This window comes from Fomitiporia mediterranea (assembly GCF_000271605.1).
Source record: "Fomitiporia mediterranea MF3/22 unplaced genomic scaffold FOMMEscaffold_2, whole genome shotgun sequence".
NCBI lineage: Eukaryota > Fungi > Basidiomycota > Agaricomycetes > Hymenochaetales > Hymenochaetaceae > Fomitiporia > Fomitiporia mediterranea.
Genome location: NW_006760387.1, coordinates 4,402,937 through 4,412,880, shown reverse-complemented (window position 1 = coordinate 4,412,880; position 9,944 = coordinate 4,402,937). Strand labels below are relative to the sequence as shown.

At 47.3% G+C, this 9,944-nt stretch overlaps 3 protein-coding genes across 3 annotated transcripts; 1 reads left to right on the top strand and 2 right to left on the bottom strand.

Moving 5' to 3' along the window:
• Positions 1–392: 392 nt before the first annotated feature.
• Positions 393–2,648, bottom strand: FOMMEDRAFT_131848 (cytochrome c; the record flags this gene model as incomplete). Its single annotated transcript, XM_007263360.1, has 4 exons — positions 393–401; positions 2,169–2,370; positions 2,461–2,560; positions 2,639–2,648. 4 exons carry the CDS (start codon positions 2,646–2,648, stop codon positions 393–395), a joined length of 321 nt encoding a protein of 106 aa, XP_007263422.1.
• Positions 2,649–3,959: 1,311 nt separating this feature from the next.
• On the bottom strand, positions 3,960–4,465 carry FOMMEDRAFT_33375 (uncharacterized protein; the record flags this gene model as incomplete). Its single annotated transcript, XM_007263359.1, has 3 exons — positions 3,960–4,105; positions 4,185–4,290; positions 4,361–4,465. Coding segments are annotated over 3 exons (357 nt in total), but the record flags the coding sequence as incomplete, so codon positions are not given.
• Positions 4,466–7,263: 2,798 nt separating this feature from the next.
• On the top strand, positions 7,264–8,846 carry FOMMEDRAFT_152518 (uncharacterized protein; the record flags this gene model as incomplete). The annotated part of the gene is made up of 2 exons (XM_007263358.1): positions 7,264–7,401; positions 8,331–8,846. The coding sequence occupies 2 exons, from the start codon at positions 7,264–7,266 to the stop codon at positions 8,844–8,846; spliced, it is 654 nt and encodes a 217-aa protein (XP_007263420.1).
• Between the last annotated feature and the right edge of the window lie 1,098 nt (positions 8,847–9,944).

Here is a 9,944-nt window from a genome sequence, read left to right as displayed (position 1 = left end):
TTTCACTCATTTTTGAAAGGAATTTAATACTCTATAGAGTGTTGTATTCATAAAATGCTAGACTACAAGTACCAATTTACAGAGTGTAATATTATTGTGTTTTGGGGAAGTTATATATTTTTTTTTCACCTGTGTAATACTTTTGTCATATACTGTATATTAATTTCTAGTAAATAATAATTATAAATAGTTTTAAAAAATTTATATAGATTAGAGTATATATTAATGTACTCTACCTTTATCTGTTTTGTTAAACCATACTAGTCTGTTGAAAACAAATTGAGCTAGTACAGAATTTTCTCTGAAAAAAAGAAGTATTGTGAGTACAAAAGCTATATGTTAAAGTTTACCTTTTTCTAGTCTCAGTACAGATTATTACTTTAAATTTTATTTTATTTATCCTTTCTAGTAGATGTAGTTACAATACTGTATTTGTACATGTCTCAAGACTAACAGTATTAGTAGAATACATGCCTTAGTAAGACTAGCTGTTAATAATATACTAAATCTTTAAGCAGGTAACATTATTATTGTACACTTCAATTTTCAGTACTACAATTTGTAGTGTCTATTGACTGGGAGGTAACATGGTGCAAGTGTGTCAATGAATGCATTGCTCAGCAAACACATACACTCAAGTCTGCTTTGCAGGAATAATGGGCTATCTGGCCTCTAGATAAGGTGAAAATACTAGAGTAGCAGCATTGTACTATATGCCTTCCAGATTTATTCTGTGCCCGAAATCAATTACAATGCACTACATTAGTGCATCCTTAACCTTAATACTATTACAATACCCCTCCTGCCAGGTATAGAATGTAATACAATGTACAGTACACATTATCTCTAATGTGCAATGTATTTCTTGCTTCTTGTAAGGTGCAAAGTCTGTAACCAATAATAAACTAGTATTCTGGATCGAGACACGTCTTATAAGACTGCAGACTTTCACACATTAAACTTAGTACGAGCAAGCAAGACGTATGTCTAGTGGTTGTGCGTACCACGTACCATTCACTCTACACTACATACAGTAATGCTCTTAACTAACTGTGACATGATCTAGACTCCTCAGGTGAATTATCCGACCAAGGTGATCCTGTATTCGACAATGAGTATACATATGCTCCCACCACCACCACTGCTAGCAGCAGCAGCTACGGAGCATTCTTCAGTAGGCTAACAAAGCGAGAGTATAAGAACAGCACAAAAATGAACAATGCTATTAACGCTTGTGAGTACACAGATCCATGACAGACTCCGAGTTCCTTTCTAGCATCCTGATGCTGTATCAGATAACAGCAAAACCGGTGAAGGAGTGACAGTTTCAATATATGCAGTCACCGGAGACAGGTCAGATCTCAGCGGTCCAATTCGGCAAGCTAGACACGCTGCCTTCGGTAAGTCTGTCGAAATATTAATGCTCTCCACATAAGTACCGACTAGTTTCCAAACACTGAAATGTCGCTTCATTAACGTAAAATTCTCTTCAGTGCACGCAGTAGGAGTAGACCCAAGATATAGTGCTTTCGGCAAAATGGTGATATCAGGCTCTGTAAATCAGAAAGACGTGGAAGGACGAGTCCGGCAATGGCTAAAGGATCAAGTGAAAAATACTCGAACACAGTAGAAAATATTAGCAGTAGCTATCTTACTCTAATAATCATTTTTTAAACGTTTAAGAAGTATGCTGACCCACGCTCGAATTGCTCGAATTATAGCAGAATGTGCGTGCTCGTGCATCTGAACAACACGCTACGTCATCTGATCGTCATTGAGAATAACACTTACATCGCCTCATTCGATCACAATTTTCGAAAAATAGTCAATGCGGTCATGAGTGAGATATAAAAAAAGTTGCAGAGTAGGGGTGATATAATGATGACGGAGTATGATACTATACGTTTTGAGTGTGCAATCGGACAAATAAAATTCTCTACGTGTAGTCCAGTAAGGTAGAAACAAACGAACAGATGTGGCGGCGATGAGGTATGAGCGTAAAACAAGTACGCCTCTAAGGTGATATGCGGTATGGAAAGAGAGGGTACACGAAGTGATATAGAGGAGACAGATCAAGTACACCAACGTGCTTAATCTTTGGTCTAAAAAATAGTGCCATGTCAGTAACCGACCTCCCAATTAACCCTAACGAGAAAAAGTTTACGTACCGACTCCTTCAAATACGCGATCAAGTCCCTCCTGTCCTTCTCCTTCTTCAACCCAGCGAACGCCATCTTCGTACCAGGGATGTACTTCTTCGGGTTCTCGAGGTACTCGAAGAGGGTGGTATCATCCCAGGTGATGCCTTTGTTGACGTTCGCAGCGGTGTAGGAGTAGCCCTCTGCCTGTCCTGTTTTACGGCCAAAGAGACTGTATAGCAAAGTGAACAAATGAGGTCAGTATGTTCACAAAACCTCAAATGTGGAAGGCAGTTCGAAGATAAGAGAAACATGAACATACCCAAAGAGGTTCGGTCCGACCTTGTGCGGACCACCCTTCTCAACAGTGTGGCATTGTGCACAACGCGTCTTGAACAGACCGGCACCCTTCTTTGCGTCGCCTACATTTGCCCCGCAAACATCATCATCAGCACTTCTCTTCCTCCACAAAACTAAGCTAAACTAAATCTATAACTCACCTTCGGACATGTCTAAAATCTACGATTAATCAAGTTCGTATATACCAATAACAAGAAGCTCAAAGCCGAGCAACGTCAAGTCAAAATAGGGGCTGACGAGGTGCAATTATTTTGAGGTGGAGGTAGCGAGAAGTTGTTACAGAACAGAAAAAAAAAGTGCTCTGCCAGCTCGGCGCGACTTTTGTATTGCGCGCCACCCGGCTCCTCCCGACCTCTCTGATCCTTCATTTTGGGAGATTATGTCAGTCGGAATTGAATTCCACTTCTTGCTATTGGACACCTGGAAAGCCTATCGGCGTGCGTGGGTTATTTATTATTTTTACACATGATCGGGCATCCTATGCTTCTATGTTTTATGACAGCATTTACTTTTCCGAGGGACGAGCACTAGTCACTATTTATTCGTCCTCGGTGGGCCTTCCGATGTATACAAAGAACCAGTTCGAATCCGAACACAATAAAATTACCATTAGAACGAGAAAACGCACATACAATACACATACACCAACCAGTACCGTACAACGAAAACGAAATAAATGTACTAAGTTACGACTGAAAAAGAATCAAAGAGTATAAGATAGCATACCAAACTAAACCAATGAACCATGGACCGTGAATCGCAGATATACAATGAATGTTGAGGAAGAGGAAGGTGAGAAAGAGCGAAAATGGGTAGAGTGAATATTGAACAATGATGAACGAACCGTATAGAAGTGAATAATCCAGGAAAGACATAACTGAAAAACCCACGCACGTAAACTGGACCAGAATACCGAGAAAAGTAGAAACTAAACGAGAATCGCGAACAGAGAAAAACGCGAGGAGTATAACATAAAATAGAAAAAAAGAGGGAATTAGTATGGACATACGAAGTACACCGCGAACCTCGCAAGAAAAAAAATGAAAGAAATGTGAAGATGAATAAAGATGCATGGTAAGCAGGTATAAATCGAGAGCGGAAACTTAGGGAGAGATATAGTATAATCCATTTGTTTCACGCACAATCGCGAGATTACGATGACCCAGTCCGTACCACTGTCGTTGATACAGGGGCCCCACGTATAAAGGATGACTGTCCATCCGTATACGGACGCCATCTGGATGCGTCTGCCGGAGAAACTGTCGGGTCCGCCATAGATGGAGTAGGAGCAACCAACCCGTTCACCGCTACGCCCGCATCACTATTTCCGTTCATCCCAGTACCTTCCAGACCTAACGCAGTCGTCTGTACTCCTCCTTCCGCCTCCATCCCCGAACTCGAAGCAGAACCCGAGTTCGGAGTACTTTTACCCGCCAACGCTCGTTCACGCTCTCTTTCACGATCACGCTCCGCTTTGATCTGTTCTCTCTCGTTTGCAGCCCGTGTCGACGCACGCAGCGTCTCCATATCGATCTCCACGCGCTGTTGTGAGCCATCCGCAGATGACGCGGCCGCTTTGTCGCGCTTTCTTATAAGCTTGGCGTAATCTAAAAGAAGTCACAAAGTACAAAGAGTTCAATGTAAGAAAGCGGAACACGAGGAATAAGAATAGAAGGCAAGACGTACGGAGTCCACAAGCATTACACAACGTCCTCGCACCATCAGGACCTCGCCTCCACTCCGGTGTCTCTCGAATATTGCACGAATGACATTTTCCAGGTGGTGTCGCTCGCTGCTTTGAGAGAAATACCGTCAGCCTATCATAAACAACCAATAAGTCATTCAAGATGAAAGCAACATACGCTTCGCTTGCGATATTTGCCTTTCGGAGCACCAGCGCCAAGCATCCCTGCATTCGTCGCACGCTTACTACGAATAAGCGCCATGTCCTTCTCTGCAGCACTCCTTGCTTTATCCATATCCTTGCCTCCAACAGCCGCTGAAGCAGAGATCGACTCTCCTCCAGTTCCTTCGTTCTTCCCGGCTCTCTTCCCAGCGACGACACGTCCAGCTGGTGCAGAGACGGAGGGCGGAACGAAAGCATCCTCATCGCTCTCCCCTTGGACGTCTTCCCAAGGCCTCTTCGGAGCACGCATCGCCATCGCACGCTCATGTTCGTCGGGCGCTGGTGATGGCAATCCTGACGCTCCAGCAGGGACACCAGCAGTCCCAGCAGTCCCAGCAGTCCCAACAGTCCCAGAACCCTCCACAAGCGCATGTCGTCGGAACTCAGACAATAGCCTGATGACCTCCGCAGCGTTGCGAGCCATGTCTTCAAGCTCAGCTTGCGAAGGTTGGTTCGGCGCGTTCGCTGTAGTACATAATCCGTTAATAACTGAACAAGAGCACGGAATAGGAGAACACTCACCATATCGCCTGGCAAACTCATGTAACATATAACACAGCTCCTGAATCTGGTTAGATTCATCAAGTTCCGTTAATTCTCCAAATCTTGTTAATAAAGATAAAGTAAATGCGTACCTTAGGTAGGTAATGCGCTCTCGCACCACCCATGTTTGCAACTCCCATTCCAGAGGGCTCTCCAGCTACGGGAGACATCATTTGTCCTTGGCCCTGTATTTGCGAAGCCGGGGATGGGGCACCGTAACTGCCGCCAGGCGCACCAGGGAACCCTGACCCAGGTGCGCCGCGTCCATACGCCTGATGTTGCTGCACGTGTCCACCGCCTTGATGATGCGGGTATCCAATAGGCGGTCCCTGTTGTTGATGCCCGCCCCACGCTTCCTGCGCTGGAGGAGGTGGAGGATGAGAAGAAGGCACTCCGTACATGCCTTGCTGAATTCCTCCTCGTCCTCCGCCATAGGTATGTCCTTCGCCAGCCGGTCCTCCCGGACCCGATCCACCCGGCGCCGACCCACTCGGTACAGGCCCAGGTCCAGTTCCAGGCGGCGGAGGTGGCGCTCCAGGAGCATAAGCATTATAATCGTAATCATACTCATATGCTTGTGCTCCTCCGGGCCCTCCACCACTACCCGCACTACCATGGCCCCCGTGTCCATGCGTCTGACTGAGCGGCGTGTGCAAGTGATGGTGAGGCGTATGGGGAGATGGAAACGCTGTCCCGTATGGTGAATGAGGACCACCTGCACCCGTAGCCGCACCTCCGCTCCCACTTGCACTCCCACTAGTGGCGCTTCCAACGCTACTCCCTCCGCCTCCGATCCCTCCTCCTATTCCCGATCCAGAACCTGCTGAAGGTCCTTGAGCACCGACGCCCATAACACCTTGTGGAGCATATCCCGCACCATGGGCATACGGCGGCGGCTGATTCAGGACAGGGAAGAAAATCCAAGAATATCACAGAGCGTCAATAAGACACGGGAATCAAAATTTATGGGTGGAATTTGAAAAGAGAAGTAATGAATCAAGAAGTCGCCGGAAACGCGTTTGACGCGAGGAACGAAAAGGAAGAAAAGAACACGGGAACAAGTAAAATGTAATCAGTCGAATTTCAAATATGCAAAAATAAATCAGAATGAGGGTAAATTGCAGAAAAAGTAAGACAGTGAAGTACAAGGTGTGTTCGAGTCCGAAAAGTGGTTTTTAATGTAAAAAAATTAATGAGTCGACAATGAATTTTGTGAGTGAGCAAAGAAACGTACCGGACCCAAAGGCTGTCGACCTACGGGCGACACGCTCGACATGCCAAGGCCTCCGCTCGGAGCGGACGTTGTGTTAATACCACCCATGCTTCCTCTTCCAACGTTGCCAGTGTTCATGCCGTCAGCACGGGGTCGTCGACTAGGATGCGATGAACCATGGTATTGTTGACCTTGTCCAGGTACTTGACTTGAGCTCGTAAAAGAAGACGAAGCGGACGATGGTCCGGATGGAGGCGGAAATTGTACTGAGGGAGGAGTTTGACCTTGCGGCGGATGATGAGCGTACGGTTGGCCTTGTGAAGGATGAGAAGACGGCCCTGCGGGGCCTGGTGCTGGCGGTGGAGGTCCCCAGTTCCTCCGTCCGCCTCTCGCTGGTGTGATAACGAGAGCAGCAGGTGATACAGTACTCGATCCACCACTCGTCCCAGCACTAGCACCAGCATTATTTGATCCGCTTGCCGAAGGCGGTGGACCCGCGTTCTGCGGCTGCTGTTGCTGCGTTTGTTGTCCCTGTTGCTGCTGCTGCTGTAACTGAGCTTGAGCCTGCTGTTGTTGATGAAATTGGAAGTCTAAATCCCTGATAGAAGGGAGTCGCTCCTGTGATCGTTCCTGTTGATATTGGTGTTGATGACCAGGCGGGGAAGACGAAGACGCATGCGGGGGTGCGTAATGCGGTGGGTACCCCTGGTGATAATGCTGTTGGTGTGCTGGAGGGGGTGGAGGCAAAGAACTCGGGTGATGCTGTTGGGGTGGAGGGTGGTGTTGAGCCTGCGAATGGTGCAAAGAGGATGAAGACGCGTGCTGAGAGAGATGAGGGGGTTGATGAGATTGCGGGTGCGTTGGAGGGTGTCCGCCAAAGCTAGGACCAGAACCGAGGGGCGGAGGGTGCGCGTAGACGACTTGTGCGGGCATGGACGTCATGTTTTTAGGTTTGGCGCACCGCGGGGCGCAAGGTGCAGAATTATAGGTTTTTTTTCTTAATCTGCGACTAGTCGAGCGTCCTTGTGGAAGGTCCCTTAGAACGTTTCTTCACAACTGAACTTTGTCAACACCTTGATGTTGGTATCAGGTGCACTGTCTGAATGACCCTGCACCGAGGACAGATAAACGGCGAAAAGACGGGCGCGCAGCAAGCACGTGTCCCTGAGCGACCCAACTGGAGATGCACTCGCGTATCTGCAGGCGAGTATCTGCTGAAGCGCGTCGAGGAGCGGGAGAACGTTTGATGGGTGAGCAGAAGTATTGGTACAGAACAAAGGATGGATTGGTGAGAGAAGCAAGCGGGGATAAGTAAGAGGAGTGTGTTACGCGCGAGTCAGCTTGGTTGACATACCTTTGCTGGAGTTGAGATGAGCCGAGCCACGAGACGTCAACTTTAAGCACGTCTGCGTTAATTGGACGAGACGGAACACAGACGCAGATGAAAAAGGATAAAGAAGGGGAGAGAGAAGGAAGAGAAGATGAAAGAGAAGAAGACCGCGCAAGGCAAATGTCTGTCTGACAACTGACAGACACGCCGATCTCTCTGCGAAGTCGAAGAACCCGGACAAGCGAGCTAGCGTCGTAGTGTGGTGATGTTATATCAACAGGACGCCTACTGTAATTTTAGAATACGGCCGATTGTTCGTCTGTGCACGGTTGCCCTTCTCGATCGAGGGCGCCAGAGATGTGGGGTGAGATGCGCCAGAGAGAGATGGGAGAGGGATGACGGCAGCGATGGTTCACAGATTAGCTTGCTCGGACCTGGTGGGTTGAGATGGGATTCGATGAGAGGCGCGATTTGAAAGCCCGATAGTCGGACGCTGACCCCTGCCTTTCGACCTTCGAAATGGAGAAGCGATATAGTTTATAGGCTAGGGCTGCCCGAGCCGGGATGGCGTGCGAGATATGTCTTGGATAGGCACAAGCACCGCATCTACTCTTAAGTCTTAGTGCTCGTGTTCCGCGTCCGCTGTTATACATTTCATATATATTTATATCTATTTTATTCTCAATTTCCTTCCTGCGACAACTCAAATGTCCAGAAAAAGCGACGCACATCTCATCGGTCCCTAGCGCGCATGTGTGCATCAAACTTCTTCGAAGTGAACCTGCCAAAACTGCAGTGCTCCTCACTCACGAGTCATATCTCTGGTGACGTGCGCTCAAGCAATTTGTTCCCACGGGAGTTTCCATCAGCCAACCTTATCTTCGGCAATTTCGGCAATCGGGCGTCCCAAACACCATCCCGGCCGGTTCCCTTCTTGTGCGCGTTCTTCTATTGTGCATTCCCATTCGGCAATCGGTCCTCATCTCTCCTTCTCCCTTCTTCCAGGATTTGCGCTCTGCTCTTTTGTCCTCCGTCAAGATCTCCCATGTCCTCATTTCTCCTCCTCCAAATCTCGTCGATCTTCTCCGCCTTTCGATTCATCTCTTCCTATCTCTCTCCATCTCTCCCAGGTCGAATTCAGCGGTGGAAACAAAGCTCACCACCTCTCCATTCCCGATTGCGTCTTACGTACTACGAAGAAGGCTACTTTCCCTCGTGAAGAAAAAGCCGCCGGAAGCTCCGTCTTCGCGAATGGTCACCAGCCACCAGTCACTTCATACCCGCATACATTCAGCAGCTCATACGTCCTATTCTGTATCACGTCGCATCAGCACACGCACACGCATATATGCTTAATCCCGAAGCCCCTGTAAGACACATATACATTAAGCCACTCGTAACATCATCCTGTCTGACCTTTGTGCCACTAAGCCCTGGCTGAATGATGGGACCAGGGCAGCTTGAATTCATATAATGATGTACAATTGCCACTCGCTTCTTTATTACAATTACTTATCGCGCCGCCGAAATTGAAGAAAATGACGGAAACGAAGAATGACGCGTTCCCGTCCGCCATCAAAATAGGAAGACTCAAAGACAGAGAGTGCTCCGAAGCACCTCTCTCTAACATTGGCAACCCGGCAACGACGGGACTTCTAAACTTCTTTTTCCCGCTCTCCTCCCGATCTTCCTTTTCAATTCAATTCAATACGAAACTCGCGAAGCACCAACACCATTATTATCACTTCTGTAATTTACCTATACGGTGAAAATCGTCCGTGCGGTTCGGCTAGTAGCAGACCTGTTCAATGTTCATGTGCACACCAGACTAAATTGTTGCTGTAAATTCTGTAACTACTGCGTGCGCATAAACATATACTACGCCGCCGCCACACGTTTTATTTGATGCGCCCTCCAATATCTCCCTATCCCTCTGGCGCAACGCAACGTTCATTTTTTAATAGTCCTGGCACTCGGTGCACACACATCGGCCAACAGCGAGTGGCGTCACTACGCAACAGGAGTAGAGGTTATCGTCGGACGCGCTAACGAACACCGCACCCGCGAGTGGAGTTATTGCAGTGCGAGTGCTATTGCTTATCCAGAGTTTCAGAATTTAAATTGATATCAGTAATTGTGATGATAATTGAATCTGAATACAATACTTTATCTTACACAACGAGCAGTCGAATCGGGAACTTAAATTACCTCCTTTGCATCCATTACTGCATTTCTTTCCCTTACTTTTTCTTTCTTTTACTTTATTTGGTAACATCACGAGCCACAGCATGGAAGTCTCTTCTGCAGAAGCAACGGTCGCCTCCTGTGGTACTTCGTTTTGCTATGTTCTTTCTTCTTAGTGGCTCTCAAGTCATCCATCAGAAATATAATTACGTCTCGGTGAATTTACAAGCAAATGAAGCGAGGCGCCACATTGCATTGTATTAATAGCAT